Source organism: Amblyomma maculatum, chromosome 9 (assembly GCF_055883805.1).
Source record: "Amblyomma maculatum isolate TAMU_Amacu chromosome 9, ASM5588380v1, whole genome shotgun sequence".
NCBI lineage: Eukaryota > Metazoa > Arthropoda > Arachnida > Ixodida > Ixodidae > Amblyomma > Amblyomma maculatum.
Window position 1 is genome coordinate 78,623,729 of NC_139352.1, and position 19,594 is coordinate 78,643,322.

At 47.3% G+C, this 19,594-nt stretch overlaps 2 protein-coding genes across 2 annotated transcripts; one reads left to right on the top strand and one right to left on the bottom strand.

The window, feature by feature from the left end:
* Positions 1-311: 311 nt before the first annotated feature.
* Positions 312-16,101, bottom strand: LOC146179535 (adenosine 5'-monophosphoramidase HINT3-like). The gene is made up of 7 exons (XM_084579191.1): positions 15,966-16,101; positions 15,114-15,348; positions 14,712-14,824; positions 14,471-14,588; positions 11,451-11,517; positions 6,791-6,917; positions 312-433 (listed from the first exon to the last, which is right to left on the bottom strand). The coding sequence occupies exons 2-7, from the start codon at positions 15,115-15,117 to the stop codon at positions 377-379; spliced, it is 486 nt and encodes a 161-aa protein (XP_084435317.1). The 5' UTR covers positions 15,118-15,348; positions 15,966-16,101; the 3' UTR covers positions 312-376.
* LOC146179536 (uncharacterized) lies at positions 15,652-18,520 on the top strand. The gene is made up of 2 exons (XM_084579190.1): positions 15,652-16,654; positions 17,581-18,520. The coding sequence occupies exon 1, from the start codon at positions 15,865-15,867 to the stop codon at positions 16,405-16,407; it is 543 nt and encodes a 180-aa protein (XP_084435316.1). The 5' UTR covers positions 15,652-15,864; the 3' UTR covers positions 16,408-16,654; positions 17,581-18,520.
* Positions 18,521-19,594: the final 1,074 nt, after the last annotated feature.

The following is a 19,594-nucleotide window of genomic DNA, read 5'->3' on the forward strand; positions in this document are numbered from 1 at the left end:
CAGGGTTTAGGATGTCATTTTCGGCGACTCTCTAGCGACACCCTTCTTCGCTATGCTGCAGAAGTTTTGAGGGCGTACAGAAGTGGTGTTAAGGCGCGCCAGATGATTTGTTAAAAAATTGCAACAAGGAGCACATTTATGGCCAAAATTTCAGCACTAAACCTTGCAGAACAAAACGTGGTCGCAAGGCAGATGCGTTGCAGTTAACACTGACGGCAGTCGTACACACAGTTGTGACAGCTAGGCCACGCCTTGCACAGTCTGAACGGTCGACGATTCGCCGGACACTACACGTAGCACGTACTGGGCAATTTCGGAATGTAACAATTATTTATTGCGTCCGATAGACGAGGAGAACAGCGCAAGCAGAAGCACGTCAGGACGCCGGCGCGACGGGCCGTGAGCGCTCCAGGTAGGCTATGGTGTCGTCCACCTGCGTCGAAGACAAAAAGCCGCCGCTGCTTACCGTGCGAGATACGCGTCTGGCGTGTCGTACTTGAATGACTTACGCATTCGCACACATAGTTTGGCCATTAAAAAGTAAATTTGTTCGTGCTCGTTTAATAAGTGCACCCTTTTCTTTTGGTGCGCAGTCTGCTGCTGATGGATCGTGAATGCCCGGAGGCGCCATATGACGCCTGAAAGCTTTCAAATATTACTTGAAAGACCAAACCACACGCAGCAATATCAAGCAATAACAGCTGTTCTTAGTCCGTTGTGCGTGCATTTTAATACCGCAAAAAGGCGGTACTTGCCATAGTTGTGCAGCGCAGTTAAAAAAGCGAAACTCAAGGTAGGATATGCGGAAGACATTACGCTGCCGAGATATGAAGCGCGTGGAGAAGAGGAGTCCACTAGCTGTTCCCCGATAAAATGAAGCTAAACTTGTTACAGCACAATATTGTCACGTAGCCGTTTAGGCCCGTAACCAGAAGGTTGGTTTTAATAGGGGGGTTGACCTAGAAGGCACAGAAGAGTAGGTCCAGAGAGCACTGAGAGACAGCAGCCGACTTCAGCTTCTTCTCGAACGCCACGAGACCACTTCTTCCAGTCCGCGCACGAGACTCTCGATGAGCTGCCGCCTAGCGGCTGCTGTTGCACACGCTACATTACCCCCCCTCTCTAAAAAAATAAATGTGAGTTTGATGAATTCAAAAGCAGAAAGAAAAAAAAATAAAGCAAGAAACATGCGGTAGGCGTTGCGCTAATTTTCTCGCGAAAAGTACGGTTTCATGCGCACGACATGAGCAACCTCGGATTTCTGCTGACGACGAGTAGAAGAAAAGCCGTCCGGAAGCACTTCGTAAGTCACGTCGCTCAGCTGACGGAGCACTTTGTATGGGCCAAAGTACTGTTTCAGAAGTTTTTCGGATAGTCCCCGACGTCGAATCGGAGTCCAGAGCCACACTCTGTCGCCCGGTTCGAAAGTCACTACACGGTGGCGGTGATCGTACCGCTGGGCGTCTCGACCTTGCTGGTTCCGGATGCGTGCCCTCGCCAGCTGTCGCGCTTGTTCTGCGCGTTGAGTGAACTCCTCGGCGCCAACTTCGAGGTCACGGCCGTCGTGGGGCAACATGGCTTCGAGCATTGTCGAAACTTCACGGCCATACAATAAGGAGAAAGGCGTCATTTGCGTTGTTTCCTGCTGCGCCGTGTTGTACGCGAACGTGACGTACGGGAGGACGTCATCCCAAGACCGATGTTCAACATCCACGTACATGGACATCATGTCGGCGAGAGTTTTGTTCAGACGTTCTGTCAAGCCATTAGTTTGTGGATGGTAGGCTGTTGACCTGCGATGGGTAGTGCCGCTTAGCTGCATGACAGATTCCAGTAGCTTGGCAGTGCTCGGTCCGTTATTATAACTCTCGGGGCGCCGTGCCTGAGGACTATGCGTTCGATGAAAAATTTCGCTGCCTCGATTGCCGTACCACGCTGGAGGGCCTTCGTTTCAGCGTAACGCGTAAGGTAATCTGTAGCGACAATTATCCACCTGTTGCCGGAATCAGAAATTGGGAAAGGACCCAACAAATCCATGCCAACTTGTTCGAATGGGTATCTTGGCACTTGAACAGGATGTAGTAAACCGGCCGGTTTCACAGGCGGTGTTTTTCGTCGCTGACAATCATGGCATGTTCTCACGTAATGGCGTACTGCGGCCGCAAGGTTTGGCCAATAATAACTCTTCTTAATTCGGGCCAGAGTTCGAGCATACCCCAGGTGACCCGCGGTGGGCTCGTCATGACATGCCTGTAAGATTTCTTCGCGAAGAGACTCTGGTACGACGAACAGATAATCTCTTCCCGTCGGAGCGAAGTTGACCTTGTATAAAACATTGTTTCGCATGCAAAACGACGAATGCGTTCTGGCGAAGAGACGGGGAATTTCTGTAGTGCGCTCTTCTAGAAAATCAATAAGTGGTGCGAGAGCCGGATCATTACGTTGCTGCTGCGAAACAGTGAGCGCGTCGACGGCTGCGATAAGGGGAAAGTCTGGTTCTTCGTCTTCCCGCGCAGCCTCGACAGGTGAACGGGACAAGCAGTCAGCGTCGTTGTGCTGACGTCCAGACTTATACACGGTGGCCCAAGAACATGAGCTCTTCATAGCCAAAGTGACACTTTTGTGGTTTTAACGTGAGGCCGGCAGATCTGATAGCCCGTAGCACAGCGGAGAGACGTTGGAGGTGTTCCTCGAACGTTGGTGAAAACACAACAACGTCGTCCAGGTAGACTAGACACATTTGCCATTTAAGACCAGATAGAACTGCGTCCATCATTCGCTGAAATGTCGCTGGAGCGGAGCACAATCCGAAAGGTAGGACTTTGAATTCATAAAGTCCATCGGGCGTGACAAACGCTGTCTTCTCGCGATCACGTTCATCGACTTCGATCTGCCAGTAACCGCTCTTGAGATCAAGCGATGAAAAGTAGCGCGCGTGGCGCAACCGGTCTAATGAGTCATCAATGCGTGGCAGCGGGTAGACGTCTTTTTTTGTGACCTGATTGAGCTTACGGTAGTCCACACAGAACCTTAAACTTCCGTCTTTCTTCTTAACGAGGACAACAGGCGAAGCCCAGGGACTCCTCGATGGCTGGATGACACCGTCATTTAACATCTCGTCGACCTGTTGAGCAATGACTTCGCGTTCCCGCGGTGACACTCGGTAGGGGTTCTGTCTGACTGGTCGGGTGCGGTCGTCGGTTATTATGCGGTGCTTGGTCAAGGGCGTCTGTTTAACCGCGGAGGCGGATGAGAAGCAGTCTTGAAAGTGAAAGAGTAGCCCAACGAGTCTGTCCTTCTCTGCCGGTGATAGAGCGGGATTCACATCAGGGTCGAAGTTGGGCGTTTGGCTGGCAGACGTGTAGGTCTCAAGAACAAAGCAGCCGTGGGCTGCTTCTGCGACACCTTCAAAGTAAGCTACCGTGGTGCCTTTAGCGATGCGTTGCCGTTCGTTCCCGAAGTTCGTAATCAGTACGTGAGCTAGACCATTAGTCAGATGAACTATACCGCGTGCAACACAGACTCCATGATGTAACAGAAGCTCTATGTTCTGTTCGGCAACACCGGCAGCACAGGACTGATCGTCGCACCTGACTGCGACGAGAGCAGACGAACGCGGCGGCATGAATACATCCGCGTCAACGATACGTAAAGGTGCGTGGCGTCTTTCTGAGTCAGCGGTCATCGTTGCAGGCGTCGAAAACGTTACAGTACGGCGAGGAACATTAATAATCGCCCCATGCTCACGTAAAAAGTCCATGCCGAGTATGAGATCCTTGCAGCAGTGTGGCAGGATAACAAAAACGGCTACAAAGGCTGAATCGGCGATGGTTACTCGGGCAGTGCATCGTCCGATCGGCGTCATAAGGTGACCGCCAGCAGTACGAATTTGCGGCCCCAGCCATTCAGTTTTCACCTTAGAGAGCCGATCTGCGAAATTTTTGCTTATTATTGAGAAGTCTGCTCCGGTGTCTACCAAAGCTGTTACTGGTTGTCCGTCGACGAGAACGGAAAGGTCGGCGCTAACAACTTGATCGGCTTGAGGTTGATTGGGAGTTTCGGATTCATGTGGCGGCGGCGTCCTAGTACCAGCATCGGACTGAGTCGTCACGGGGGGGTCTTCGGGATATCGGTTCCGTTCGTCAGCAACCTGCCCCCCTGAGGTCGCCGCCTTCAGTTTCCCCGGTGTGGGCTTGGCGACCGGCGCCTCGGCGCATCATTAAAATCACGGCGGCTAGGTGACGAGTAGCGCGCGGGAGAAGACTGTGTACGGTTGCTCGAAGAGGTTGCACGGGTTGCGAGGTATTCCTCGATTTCTGGAGGGCGTTCGCCGACCCGGGGACGCGGGGAATCCCGAGAAAAACCCCGAAGACCGAGCTCACGGTATGGACAACGACGGTACAAGTGGCCGGGTTCTCCACAGTGATAGCACAGCGGCCGTTGGCGAGGAGTGCGCCAGACGTCTGCCTTCCGAACCGGTGGCTGCATGACGGGGCTCTGCTGGTATAGTGGCTGAGGAGCGGACGGCTGTATGACGAGACTCTGCTGGTATGGCGGCTGGAAGGACGGTTGGTAGAACGGTGGCTGCAAAGTGGGTGGCGGTTGTGCTTCGAATCGAAGCTGTTGCGCAGGAGGCACTGCAGGCCGACGAAGAGCCGCTGCGTAGTTCATAGAACGTGGCTCCGACGGTGACTCAGGCGGGGACAATGTCTGACGTATTTCTTCCCGCACGGCTTCGGTGACAGCCACGGCAGTCGGGTTAGGCGATCCAAGGTTGAACTTGAGGAGCTCCTCACGAACTACCTCGCGGATAAGCTCACGCAGAGAGTGATCGTCAGTGGATCCGTTCAATGTGGCCACACTGCTGAAGGGCTGACCACAGGCAGACTCCGTGCGCCGGTATCTTTGCTGCAGGGCTCGCTCAATGAGGGTAGCTTCATTGATGAAGTCCGCGACGGTTTGAGGTGGACTCCGAACCAGACCAGCGAAAAGGGGTTCTTTTACGCCCTGCATCAGGTGGCGCAACTTTGCCGATTCTGTCATGTCGGGATCAGCCCGTCGGCAAAGACGCGTCACGTCCTCAGCGAACATGGCCACGCTCTCGTTTGGTAGTTGCACACGAGCTTCTAGGAGGCGGCGTGCGCGATCACGGCGGTCATGGCTGGCAAAAGTGTCCCGCAGCTGCTGGCGAAAGGAATCCCAGCTTTGAAGACTGGCTTCCCTATTCTCATACCATGTTTTTGCGCAGTCCTCAAGGGCGAAATACACATTGTGCAGCTTCTGAGCAGGGCTCCACTGATTGAATTGCGCCACTCGCTCGAACTGGTCGATCCAGTCGTCGACATCTTCCCCAGTAGCGCCATGGAAACTGGGGGGCGTACGAGGCTGCTGAAGCAGCAACTGGTGCTGACTTGCCTGTGCCATTACAGAAGTCTCGAACTGCTGATCAGCTGGCGTCGGTTCAGGTAGAGGAGCAAATTCCGGCGCCAGACCTCGGAGGCGACGGCTGCAGCGATGAACGGGTGTCGACACGAGCGGAAGCCGGTTGAGACTCGATGAGCGACTGCGAGAGGCCCGAGACATGTAATTCAAGGCCTCACCTTCACCAGTGTCACGTAGCCGTTTAGGCCCGTAACCAGAAGGTTGGTTTTAATAGGGGGGTTGACCTAGAAGGCACAGAAGAGTAGGTCCAGAGAGCACTGAGAGACAGCAGCCGACTTCAGCTTCTTCTCGAACGCCACGAGACCACTTCTTCCAGTCCGCGCACGAGACTCTCGATGAGCTGCCGCCTAGCGGCTGCTGTTGCACACGCTACAATATCAAGCCGTATGATGGGACTAGGAGACAAAAATTTCCGCCACAATCCGAGAGCAAATGAAAACCAGATCTATAGAAGGGACTTCGCTGTTCGATACTCTCTGTGCCTAACGCTGCGAGTTTCCTAAAGTGAACTCTAGTGCTGACGTTGTAGACATTACGGGCCATTACTGAAGTTACACAAGTTGATACGCTCCTGATCATGGAAACAATGATGGAGAATGTGTTCTGTTTATAATCACGGGCACGGGATCAAGTATTTGTTGCAGCTGCCTATATTCTGGCCCGTTTTTACATTTCATTTTTTTTTTCTATATTTAACCATGCGTAATGACTCCCTTGCTCGGCCAAAGTTTTAGATACTTAAACTGCGCGCATTAGGCAAGTAATTAAAGTACGTCCCTAGGTAGCTTTGCTTCATGCTTCCGAAAGCAAACTTACTAGTCATATATGAACTGAGGATCGGCCCTCCGAGACTCAGCCGCACAACTCGGTGAGCACTCGGACTAAAGCTTCGCTTTCTGCGCCACCGCGTGTGCTGTTGCGAGTGCAACTTCTTTTCCCACTCAAAAGGGGGCACTATAGAGTCTAATGCGAGTTTTTAGGGTTCCGAAGCGACTCCACAGAGGCGCGCCGGAACCGATTGTTCCGGACCGAGTTCCATCAGAAAGGTTCGATCTTCATCGCGAATGGCGTTTTAGCAGAATTCGGGATTGTGTCCACGTAGCAAGCCAAATATATACATATACGTGGCGCATATGACTGCCAGTAAGTGTTCCGATTCTGATCGTATCTTACATAGCTGAAAATTCAAGTGATATAATCGTGGGAGAAGAACGAGGAGTTAACTTGAATGCATAGATCGGCGTATCCCATTCGATATATATAATAATATGCGCTGCAAGAAATTTAGCTGCTTTCCGTTGTGATTGCAGTCACTAATGCAGTGTCACAGCAACAGTGTGTTACGCACCAGCGAGAACCATGGCGAGCCGGGCATGAATATGAAGCGTCCTATCGCGGACATATCAGCGGCGGGAGCGATCACGTGCAGATGCAGGTGCGAGATGCTCGTGAACGGGGGCCAGTGGAAGCCGAACCTGCAAAAAAATTTAAAAAAAAAAAGTATATACCGGACGATCAGACGCGTAACTGATGCGACAAATCTGCGAACGCAGACGTATTTACCTTCCATGACAACTCAGACGTTCTGACTTTAACGAATGCCTTTACTCCAATTGCAGAGTTAACACTGCCGCGATGAAATTGACATGAAGGGCGAAACATCTTGGGCACATAGGCCTCTGGAAAATGGTAGTTGGCAGGTCACATGACCGGGAACTGATTAGTTGGCAGGGATTGTGACGTCACGTGACCACATCACGTGGCCTAGTTGGCAAGAGATGCGTATCGAACCGTCCGCTACCCTTGTATTAGTAGAGTCCGAGACCATAGTACTTTTATACAGGCCACACAGGCCCAGTCGTACGGCTTGGGCTCTGGTCAACGTTCTTAGATATAGACTCTGTCTAAGAGCGTAGGCTGTCAACTTTGGCTGCATATATAGCGCGGTCCTCCTCACGGGCATAGCTACGGCAGGTGGCAGGCGACAAGGCCGGACACCGAATGGGCGTCCAGCAGGGGCGGCAGCGTCCGTGACAACGGAATTCGGGCGATGACACCACATCGATGCATGGTGCGTATGCACGTAGATTGGTTTAGTTTAATAAAATAAAATGAAAACTGCAGCCTCGTCAGTCAATAAAGAGTTAAAATACAGGCCAACTCGTGGCGTGACAAAGATACTGAAGGTTTGCTTGCACGTGAAGCCCCTTTACGTGCAACGATAAAGGCTTCGAAAATTTCCCTGGCGCGCTTCTCTGGGTAACATATTTTATGATACAGTGCACCGCTCAAAAAGCGAAGCGCAACCTTTACACAATTTGTAATGGATCACTAGTCGGCTTTTGGGGACAATTGTCATCCAGAGACGATGCGCGTTATCTGGGGCGGTCATTTTGATGCATCGCCCCGTTTGACCTACATACGAGGCCCCGCAGGAAACGGCACGCGGGTGCAGGCAATAAAACGCCTCTCATGCCTATTGTCGCACACGATCGACCTTTAGATGTCCTGAAAAGCTGACTTTCCTGCACAGACACCGCAGGAAAGTTAAGAGGGTGTACACGTGTGCACTGAATGTTCCCGTAATGGTTGGACACGTATTATACGCAGTGACGGTGACGGGTCACCCGTGATGACGTCGCGCAGAGGAGTTATGTGCCGCGGGGAGCACAACTATATGGGGAGGCATGATGCCTCTGCTATGAGACATCCCCCTTAAAGGCATGAATAAAGGCTCGGCAAATTTTGCTGCGGCCGGGAAAATTTTTGGAGTACCAATAGCCACTTCCCCTTGCTCCCCGCCGTCATTGATTGCATACATCGTTTTGGTAAGCTAAATGAACGTCTGTGGTTTAAGCGGGGTTGGGTTGTATCCATACACTCCAAGCTTTTGCGTAGTTCCACGCAACAGGAACTTAACATGTGAACACACCGAAAAAAAAAATCATGGGGAGTTTTGGGGAAACCTAAGCGGATCCTCGTTCGCGCTGTTTCCTGAGCGCTTAATGTCTGACCTCTTAATTCCTCCCTCTATTATTTCACACTTCACTCGGTACACTATCGCAAATTATCCCATTATGTGGAAGATCACCGGACACAGATACAAAGCCCCGCTTTAACCAAGCCGTACAAGCGTGCCTGGGATAGCTCATCCGACTAAAGATTCAAAGGGAGCGCTGTATCGCGACAGCCATCGGAGTTGAGGGCTCTGTCTACCGTGGATAGCTATAACTAACATTAAGTAAACGTTTTTACCACAACGACCAAAGCTCCCGGGGAGTCGATTATTCGCATATCTCACCCTTTCATTTCAAATGAATTTGCCAAGTTGGTAGCTCCTGGCAACTCGGCCATGTCATGTGGTTTCGTGACGTCACATAAACCTCCAGCCAATCAAAACACGTTTTTTTTTTTCCCTTCTCAAAACGCCGACAACATTGACTCTGGTGTTTCAGAAGAACGAGGCCTTTAATGCAGTCGCATTAATATATGAAACTCTTGCTTCCGCAATTTGTGTTGTACAGGGGTGTTCAGGAAGTAATCCCTCGCACCAAGAAGAGGCGCATGTTCTTGTTCATCGGGGCGCAAAGCCATAAACATTTACCAAGATCGCATTGAAAACTGACATGACGCTTCGGATAAATAGGCTCGGGATACAAAATTGAAGGCACTGCTAATTTCTGAATCTTATCCTTACGAGGGGACGAGCCAAGCAGGCTTCTTCCCTAAATTTCGGCTCGCCCACATCAAACCACATTGTTAAAACCTTGGTGCCACTCCTAATTTAGAGGGCAATTAAGGCGCTGCTAACGTGCACGTGTAACCTAAATGTTGAAAAAGAAAAATCAAATCCACCAACCACATCTCAAAAGAAAAAATAGGATCAGTGCCATGGTAGATATGGCTTGCAATTGTTCTGTGCCATATCCTCCATGTCATCTATACATATTGGTTCCCTCTGGCATTTTTTTTTTTAGTGTGCGCTTCTAACCTTGATATAGTTTCCCTTATTTCCAGGTTGCATCTGTCTAAGTTAAAGCCTGGTGCCATTACAGCTGTATGTTGCAGAACACACTGGATGTGATTACACCTTTTAAAGTTTGATTCAATAGGCTTAGCTAAGTCTAATGCCTATTAATTGCAAAATCATTTCTAGCTTGTGTATGCAAAAATTACACTTTGCTATGGCAAAGCCACTCTCATATTTTTTGCTCATAAACTAAACTGCTGGTTTTGGCAAATGCTAGCTAGCTGTGGCATCCATTTTGCATATGCGCATTTTAATTTGTTTCTGGTTTGGTGTTTCGTTTTGGGGGCTTAACGTCCCAAAGCGAAGACAAAGCGACTAAGTGGAGGGCTCCGGTAATTTCGACCACCTCGGGTTTTTCGCGTGCACTGACATCGTACAGCACAATGGGCGCCTATAGCTTTTCGCCTCCACCGAAAAGCGGCCGCCGAAGCCGCGATTCGATCCTGCATCCTTGGGCACAGTAGTCGAGCGCCTGTCCACAGCGCCACCCCGGCGGGGTAATTTGTTTTTAATATAAATGCTATACAATCAGTTAATGTTAACAGCACTGACTGATTACAGTGTTTTGGTAGAACATATCACAGCGCAGCATCAGCTTTATAACGGCATAAAATGCAGCTCTTGAAAAGTTATATATCCATAACTAGTCATCTCCCCCAACCCTGCTCGAAGGGGAAGTGTGCTCTTAAAGGCACAATTCAACATTGCCTGCTGCTATAAGAAGTCTTCTCGTCATGTAAGTAAAGGTGTGCTCACCTCAAAGCCAGAATGCCTGTTCATTGGCTGCTCCTTACATCCGCTAGTTGGATGAAACTCCACAACAACAATCCACAACAGTCCCTAGATTTTTGCCCCACAAGCCATTGAAAAGGATATGGCATGCAGTGCTGTTTTTACATCCTGAGTTTTCTAGTTGTGCTCAGCCTCATTAGGCACTTGTCGCTGATACAAACTTGTGATGCGCTTTTTGCTTTCTGTAACTTTTCCACCTGCTACCTGGATGCTTGTTTACCGCTTGTAGTTTTTCTCTCTCTTTTTCTTACTTTGCAAAAGTGAGGTGTATTCACAAAAAGCAAATGGGCCTACACAGGACCGACTGATATAGCCCTGGATCGGGTCAATAATTAGAAACTGGTAGCATGCTGAGGTCGGGTCTGGACGGAAGTGGTAGCGAGTAGAGCTAGGCCCTATATAGATACCAGCTTCTGCAGACGTCTTGCACCAGAAAGTGACAGGGGAAGGGTCGTTCAACTTGTTTTATTTACTTCTTTCTTTAAAATAAAGATGACCAGCTAACACTAAGTTGTTTTATGCATGCCGCCAAGAAAAGAGTCGCACCTGTCTGTCAGTGCTTTTGTCACGCAATATTAATATGTTTGCCAGGTCCAAACAAGAAAGACCCAGAAAAAAGCTTTGAAGGTTTTCGAGATGCCAACCCTCGAATGCACGGGACTAGCCCTTACCAACTCAGCATCAATCACAGATTGACTATATAACAGAAGCACAGAGGCTTGAGGTTAAATTAAATATACAATCACACATAGTCATGGCATGTCACTATATATTGACAGATTGTAATTATGACAATCCTGTTTTTCGCACACCTTATTCTTCTCCTTGCTCCTGCGGCTTCACTGTGCGGTGTGTGTGCTTGTATCATTCGATTCCGACCAAGTAGGCCAGGGGGACAAAACCTCTGGGTGGGGGGAAACTTACATGCTGTGTCTCCCCCCAAGTGAAAAGATCAGGACCTTACCTTCACCCCCGTCGCAATTTACACCACTGTTCTGTGCTCTACCCATCAGAACAGACAACTGACAGAACTTCATCCTTGCTTGAATAATTTGTTTTCCTCCATCGGGTAGCACTACTGCTGTACCTGGTTTCCGAGATTAAATTATGTTAACACCGCAGAGGCCCTGTGACTATACTGCGAGCTTTACTAGACAAGTACAACACAGAAGCGACAAGAACACACCTTGATGTGTCCAGGCTTCCACCACGCTGCTCTAGCACTTGCCTCCCAATCTCAACCAGACGATTCACTGAAACAAAAGACAACACTGCTTAAATGGAGGCTGAAAGAAAGTCTAGTAGACAAAGACTCTGCATTCCTTGGCTGAAACTAGGTGGTGGTTCCTGCAAAGTTGGCTTGCTAGTGATTTCTGTGTATGTAAGTATGGGCTGCATTTCGTTCAATAATTTGATAAGCAAGTTGCACACAACACTGCACTCAATAGTCTCTAGCGGATAATGAAAGTTGGCCTGTTTGGAACCATAGAAATTGCAATCTCTGCATATTTTCAGAGTTCATCGTCAATCATACGGCCAGCAATGAAACAGTGAAAAAGAGGCGAGGGAAACAAATCCAATGTTATGGCAGACTGCTGACTGTGCAGAAGTTGTTGGACAGTGTAGAAAAATTTAATAATCCCACTCTGATGAATGAGAAGCAAAACAAAAAAAAAAAAAAAAAAAAACAAAAAACAAAAAAAAAACAAACAAACAAACTCTGAACTGCAAGACAAACTTGGTCTGAATTTGTTGACTGAACCTTCAAAGCCCTGTTTTTGTGCAAAAACTTGCTTACTTTGGCATGCCTTACTGTTTTAATTATTTACAATTAAAGAAAAACACAGATTAGCCACATATCTGCCTTTACATTACCATCCACCTTTCAGACAAAGCACAAACACAAAGGTCCAAATGATATCCTGCTAAACCTGCAATTACAGGCATATTTGGAAAGCAAGGTCAAGCAATTGTATATCTGTGAGTAAAGCTATTTCATGACGGTTTTAGTTTCCTGCAAACTGGCCTCACTTTTCTACATTATTTATTTATTTATTTTATTTTATTGGTACCCTCAAGGTAAAACATTACAGAGGGGAGTGGGGATTACAACAAAACATTTGGCACATATAAAAACGTACAGCATGTAATGAAATAGTGAGAAAAACAAACAAACAAACAAACAAACAAATAAGCAGATCATGGTCATACATAAACATCAGTACATTATAGCATATATGTAAAGCACTTTTGTGCTAGGCATCATTGCGCAACATTGGACACAGATAACTGGAACAATGGTAACCGCTCAATTGTAGCCACTGACGAAGGAAGGTGGTTCCAGTCCACAGATGTGCGAGGTATAAACGAGTCAGAAAATGCTTTGGTGTTGCATGAAATTAGGCAGATTTTGTGTGCATGATCAAGGCGTGAAGATATGTATGTGGGTGGTACGAGCAATTCATCATGTAGTACTTCGTGATAAAATATTTTGTGAAAGAGGTACAGTCGCGCAAGTCTGCGGCGCGTTGCTAGAAGTGGTAAAATTAGGTTTGATTTCATGGCGGTCACGCTGGCGGTGCGATGAAAGTTCGATAAAATGAAACGTGCTGATTTGTTTTGAACTGATTCTATATTGCCGTCCACTTCTGAGTACTTTTCATAACACATTACCAGCTCCTTAAATTCCTCTGCATAGAAGTTCCTCACTTTGAATTAAACCAACTGACAACAGTGGCTTTGATTTCATTGTCGTCTTCAAACCGTAGTCCCCAAAGGTACTGTTTCAAGTGCAAAAAAAGGATGCAGTTGCTAAGTGCAAGGCCAGGACTGTATGGTGGTGATCAGAAAGTTATGAACCAAAATCTTTAATCCCCTCCTTGGTTAAGGCGGTGGTTTGGAGATGAGCATTGTCATGGAGGAGGACTATTCCAGGCAGTTTCCCACACCGTAAATTTTTTATCACACGGGCCTCATCTTGGTGACTTTTCGCAGTGCGCGTCAGCTGTAATTGTGCCATGTTCCATAAAATCAACCAAATGAATGCCATTTTCATCCCAGAAAATGGTAGCCATCATTTCATAACTCGAGAAAGGAAATCTAGTATTATTTGGTTTTGATGAATCTGAATAGTGCTACTACTTTGATTGTTGTCTTATCTTTAGGTTGGTGTAGGATGTCAACATCTTATCGCCCATAACAATGTGGGAAAATAAGACATCTTTGCTGACTCAAATTTGGTCGAAAAACACTGGTCCATTTGACAGTGTCTGCTTTTTATCTTCGTCGGGAAGTATTTTTTGACCCATATGGCATTTAATTTGCGATATCTGAGAATTTCCTCAACAGTTGTGTAAATAGCTGTGAATGCAACATAGGGATATTTATCAGCCAATTAGCACCATTCATCCATTTTCAATCAAACCGTAGTTCATGGCTCGCTCGTCGACCAATTTCATTGGTCTGGATACTGGGCTTGTCACTCAGCTCTTCACCACGCGTGCGGCTATTTTTGAAGTCTCGGGAACTATTGCTGCACCTTTTCTCTACTCATTACTGTATTCATAACTCCATGCCTTTTCCTCGTCAAACACTTGAGAAGCTTTGCAGCCCCATCCTACCGCGCAGCCAGAGTGCAGGTTTCACCAGTGCCTCACCGGTTTTGCCGATGATGGCATCAACAAAAGCCGTAGACGCTCTCTTTCTTTCGCTCCACTTTTCCTCACTGACCTCTCGCATTCCCTTCGCTTTGAGCAAATATATTGCTGGCTTCGAACCTCCACAATACAGCATACAACAATCCTGCAATATAGCATTGAGCCAGGCCAGAGCTATCACTTGACCTTTGCGTGTAATAGCAGTTAAACAGCTGCCATTTTTTTCTCCTTGACTTCGACTAGGTACTCACTATTAACTCAGGATTGCTCCATTTAGTAGTCTGATTGCTTCCCATCTAACTCGCCTATCATTTTTTTCTTGGCTAGCTAGAATATTTTCTGTTTAGTTGCAGGCCTTCTCACTAGCCTCCTAGTTGCTGCCCCATATGTAAGTACTGGCAAGCATATTCCCTTTTTACCTCAACTATGTTCTTGCATTGAATCATTGCAACGAATGTTAATTCACTCCTTCATATTTTTTCTCTGCCAGAATAAGCACCTGACCATAGAAGCATGCAATTTCATCTCAAAATGTTCGTGTTGCACTCACCAATAGGTATGTCATTGTATGTTAGTGATTTGACATCCTTGAGGTGCTTCTTCGGGACAATTAAGTAGTGGTGGGTTGAAGCTGGGTGAATGTCTTGAAAGACAACATACTCTTCGTCCTGGAACCAATAATGAAAAGTTTTGCTTCTAACCCCTCTGCTCCACGCAATAAAAACAAAAGGCCGGCATTGAAATTTTCGCCCACATGTTTGAGAGAGTATAATCCAAAACAGCTGGCGCACCTGGTACAGCAGCGTTGTTTTCGGGTCCTTCCCTGCTACAATTTTGCAGAATATGCAAGATTCCATCTGTGCTTCCGTGGTTGCACCTTCAGATGTTTTCCCTAGAACAGCACCTGCATTGTGAGCGTCAAATGCGCCTGTATGAGTCTTTTGCCTGGATTTAAACAAGATAAATTTGATTGCGACCAGATTCTTGTAAGCAGGACTCGCTGCTCTGAGCGAATCAGACATGATTTAGAAATGACCTAAGAGAGATTTTTCTCGCTGATGCTTTTTAATTCCTTTTTTTTTTTTTTTTTTTTGAAAGCAGGAACTTGAATCTGCGAGTCGCAAATGTGTTTGGAAACATTGAAACATTTGCATGAAATCAGCAAGTGAAAAGAAGAGTCCATGCTATCTTACCCATCTTTTGATGCTGCAGGAGGCTCGCCAACTCCCCCTGAAGTTACGGCATAAATGCTGCCGAGCTCTAGCGAAGTCGCCGGGGTTCTGCACAGGTATCAGCTAATGAAGTTAGCGCAGCTCAGCTCATGTTCGGAATGAGTGTCCCAGCTCGAAGAGGCGTTATTTGAAGTTTGACGTCCACAGGTGGTCGCAGCCGGTGTGCAGCCAGTGCAACGCGATATCAAAGGCGACGCTACCTACAGCGAAACAAGGAAAATAAAAGACCAACTTCCTGGAGCCGGAACGAACAGTTACATGAGTTACGGTTTCGCAAATTGCTGCGCGCGGCCATTACCCTTTTCAGAGTTGCCTTTTGTTTTGTGCGAGTTGGCCAAACACAGCTAACGAAACGATTTACATGCATCAGACGCTGTCGCAGAATGAAAAAAAGATAACCACATTTTTTATAAACAGTAGCATTGTGACAGTTATCTTGTGAATAAAACCAATCAAAATATTCTCGGGCAATGTGACCCTTGATGTGACGACTGCCAGCCAACTATCCAGCACTGAGTTGACACGAATCACAAGGTGAATCGTCCGAGGTACGCTAGCTGTGTTTGCCTGCGAACTACTGCGTACGCATCCCCAACTGCTATATTTCCAGCACTTTTGGCGTGCGGAGGCGTTTGGTAATGCTCTTCGTGTCTGAACAGTGAGTGGTTTTCGTTCGCCGCTCGTCAAGATCGTATCTGTTGTGACCGCCGCTATGGAGTCGACCCTGCGCGAGGTGATGGCCCGCCTGACGAATCAACCGTCAGACACGGTGCGGCCGGCGTGCAAGAAGTGCGGCTACCCGGGCCACTTCACCTACCAATGCCGCAACTTTCTCAAGGCCAACCCGAACAAGGACATCGTCCTGGACGTGAGCAGCACGAGCTCGGAGGACGACAGCGACGAAGAGGAGTTCGTGTCTCCGCCGACGCAGCTCAACCTAGCGCGCGCGGCCGCGGCGTCGTCGTCCGGAGCCAGCCGTCGCGCTTCGTCAGCCGACAGGTCCAGGAAGAAGAAGAAAAAGAAAGAGAAGAAGAAACATCGGTCGCGGTCCCCTCGAAGGAAGTCGGGAAGCCGCGAAGGCGGCGATGACGAAGAAGCGCGGCGCCGGAGCCGGGACAACTGCCGCAAGAGCAAAAAGAGCGACCGCAAGAGGAGCAAGCACTCCCGGGACGATAAGGAGTCCCGCCACAAAAAGAAGAAAAAGAGGAAGAGGATGAGCAGCAGCTCGAGTGACTCTTCGTCGGACGATCGCTGAAGTGGCGCCGCCAAGTTATAACATTAGAGCACAGCGTCTGTATGCCCTCCTATCGTACCGCCTGGCGGTATCGCGAGCCGCCACTACACATACGCAAATAACGGCTTACGGCACGCAGTAGGACGAGGTACCTGCATGCTGCGCTTATTAATCACAGGTCGCTGATGAGCGTCTCAGGTTGAATCAGCATAGTACGCCTACGAGAGACGGGCTTCAGTACATGCATCACAGTTCTCTAATATCCCTGGTGATTTGTGCTTTCAATTCAACTCCTACATTTATTTGTGCACAGGACTGAGTGGTGGTCACAGAGCAGTGACGAAGCTATTTTGTTTGCAAGCCATTTTGTCCATTCGTGCATTCTGAATGCCGCTGAAATTGATATTCTTTCACCATATTGCCTGTTGCAGCCATGGCTGGTGTTTTTCTAGCAGCTGCTTCAAGCTCCTGTTTTTGCTCAGTGTTCCGGAGCCTTTTCTTATCAGCAACTTCATTAAACAGCAAAAGAGACCTCCGTTTGATAGCATGTAATGTGGCATACAATGCTCAATCTAACAATGCACCATCAGGTTGCATAAAATGCAGGTTTAAGCATGGCATTAAACCAGTGGTCATGCAAAAGCAGCGAGACATTCCAGTGGAACAACATATGTTTAAAATACCTTTGATATTGTCAACTCCCGGTCTAGAATTCTTGTGTTTTTGCAGCTCATACCATCTACCTAGCTCTTCATGCCATTTGGCCACATTTTCAAGGTCCATACTCTCCACTTGACAGTTTTGCTTGCTGTTTTAGCATTGAGAGACTGGCATAGAGTTTGTCAAAGTGTTGTACAGCTTTATTTAACGGTATGCAGCTGATGCCTTAAATATGTTGCGTTGCAATTTTTATACAAAAGAGGGAAAGTCTGGTGCACCATAAAAGTCCCTTAGGGATGCGATACGAGCAAATGGTATGCGAGAAGTAGCAGGGAGGGAAACTGGCACAGATTTGTTTCTGTTGTGCGTGCCTTCATCCCACTCGCTGTATCAGTTGCAATCTGCTCTGTATCACTATATTATCGCATTCTAATGACACAGCACTGTTTTCACTGAAAGTGGAGCTTTTGAATCTATGACCAAAAGATGTACAGATGTCAGGAAAATGGTGCATCAGCTCTGTTTTCTTTTCAGGGATCTCCAAGACCAGGCTACACTGCAATTCACTTCCCAACAGGGATCATGGAATCCATTTCGGTCTTGACATTGGGCTTGAACTGTAAGGTGGAAAAATTCTTCAGTATAATGTTTCAAGCACTTAATGCATCTTTTGCTGCTGGACAATCATCAGCATAGCCAGAAAGAGCCACAGAACTGATTTTTATTGGAACAAAATTTGTATGCTGTTCAGGGTCTTTATGAAGAGGAACGAAGACACAGCTGATGTGCAGAATTCCTTTCATCCTAAAATTTGAACATGCTTGCAAATTCAGCGCAGAAATATTCGTTTTGTTCAAACCATTGGGGTTCAGTCGACCTGACATTTGCCATTGCATGATCTCTTATTTTTGCTAGAATAAAAAGATCATTGTTAAAATTAACCTTTCTTGTTGCTCGTATGGAGTAGATTGATATGGAGTTTTCGAAAGTATCAGAATTGGGTTCAGTCCTTTCTACTGATATGTGTGAGCCTCGTTGTGGTGGCGCAGTGGTCAAGATGCCCGACTTTTATGCCAGAGTACCCCGGATTCGAGCCCGACCGCTGCCAGCTGCGTTTCGATGGAGGCGAAATGGAGTGATGTCCGTGTGCTCTGCGATCTCGGTGCATGTTAAAGAACCCCAGGTTGTCGAAATATGCGGAGTCCTCCACTACGGCGTGCCTCATAGCCCGAGTTGCTTTGGGACATTACCCTACAAACCAAACCGAATCAGAAGTTTTATTGTCCTTTAAACAAATTATTAACAGCACACACATCATTTTTCAGTTTCTCCGGAGTGTGTGTTGCCTCTTGTTGCATTCTGAGATGCAGTTGTCACAGCAGTTTCCTGCTGCCTTGGCAGAGCAATGTTGCCAAGTGAGAAAGAGTAATAAACATAGGGGAACATGCTTTCCATTCCCACTGCCTGGACTGAAGGGCTTTGTAACTGCTGTCATGTTTGATATTCATGCTATTATCGTTTACACAGTGTCCACCAGCTGCTTTTTTTTTTTAATTTGTGCATATCAAAAATTGAAACCTGAGGAAAGGTGCGGGCAAGACTGCTTCACATTTATGAATTACCATGTTGGAAAATCCTTGTTTAGCCACACCATGCCAATAAGCAGAACTTTGTTCTGCTTGAGGTGAGGGAGCGAGGCAGTGGCTTTGACTGGTGTGCTGCTGGTCCCAAGATTTGGAGTTGACTGCATATATAGGTTTATAAGCCATTGGCCCATGCTATCTTCTTCCTCATTGTAAACAAAAGTTTCTGCAGAATATGGTCACTAAAATTCATTTTAACTCGGAGGCACAACTTCTGGATGTATACTCATAGCCATTGTGAAACATGCGGTAACCAGGATGATCAGAGCCACAGTTGGTATTATTCCTGTAATATACCGTCTATTCCGATTTATGTCCCATTTAGTTTGAAATGGTAGTCACCGCCTGGTTATAGGTGATCCCTCTTGTATAAATGTTTATAAGCATTCTGAACTTCAAGGAGCGATTTCTTTGCAGCAATATAATGTAAAAAGAAAAATATTGTAAAATTGGTGCAAATAGGAGCTTGCGGTATATCAAGAGAAATGGTTCTTTTTGGTTTACAAGAACCCTTGGTGGCCGATATTTCCGGAGTCCTCCACTGCGGCATCTCTCATAGCCTGAATCGCTTTGGGACGTTAAACCCTACAAACCAAACCAAACCAGAGTTTAACGTCTCAAATCAACTCTGGCTACGAGAGACGCCATATTTCTCCATCCAGTGAGAGTGCGAACAACAGTATAACCACAGGATTTTCTGGTAGGGTTACTTTTTCAAGAATTATCTTGCAGCAAACTTTGGCTGCCAAAACTTTGACCTCCTTAAATCAGTGGGTTGGAAGAGTGCTTCTTGGGATACATTATGCAATTCACATAGTTCTCACAATAGAAACAAAAATCATGTTTGCACGAAGTCATGCGCTGTGGATTGCAAAGGTAAATGAAGCAGATCAATTTTTGTCATT

Bases quoted from the DNA above. Each gene is read 5' to 3' on its own strand.
- LOC146179536 (XM_084579190.1), top strand. From the start codon at position 15,865: ATGGAGTCGACCCTGCGCGAGGTGATGGCCCGCCTGACGAATCAACCG.
- LOC146179535 (XM_084579191.1), bottom strand. The intron at 11,518-14,470 runs GTGAGTGCAACA...CTTTTGTTTCAG, and splicing joins ATACAATGACATACCTATTG to TGAATCGTCTGGTTGAGATT. The intron at 434-6,790 runs GTGCGTAACACA...TCTTCGACGCAG, and splicing joins GCTCGCCATGGTTCTCGCTG to GTGGACGACACCATAGCCTA.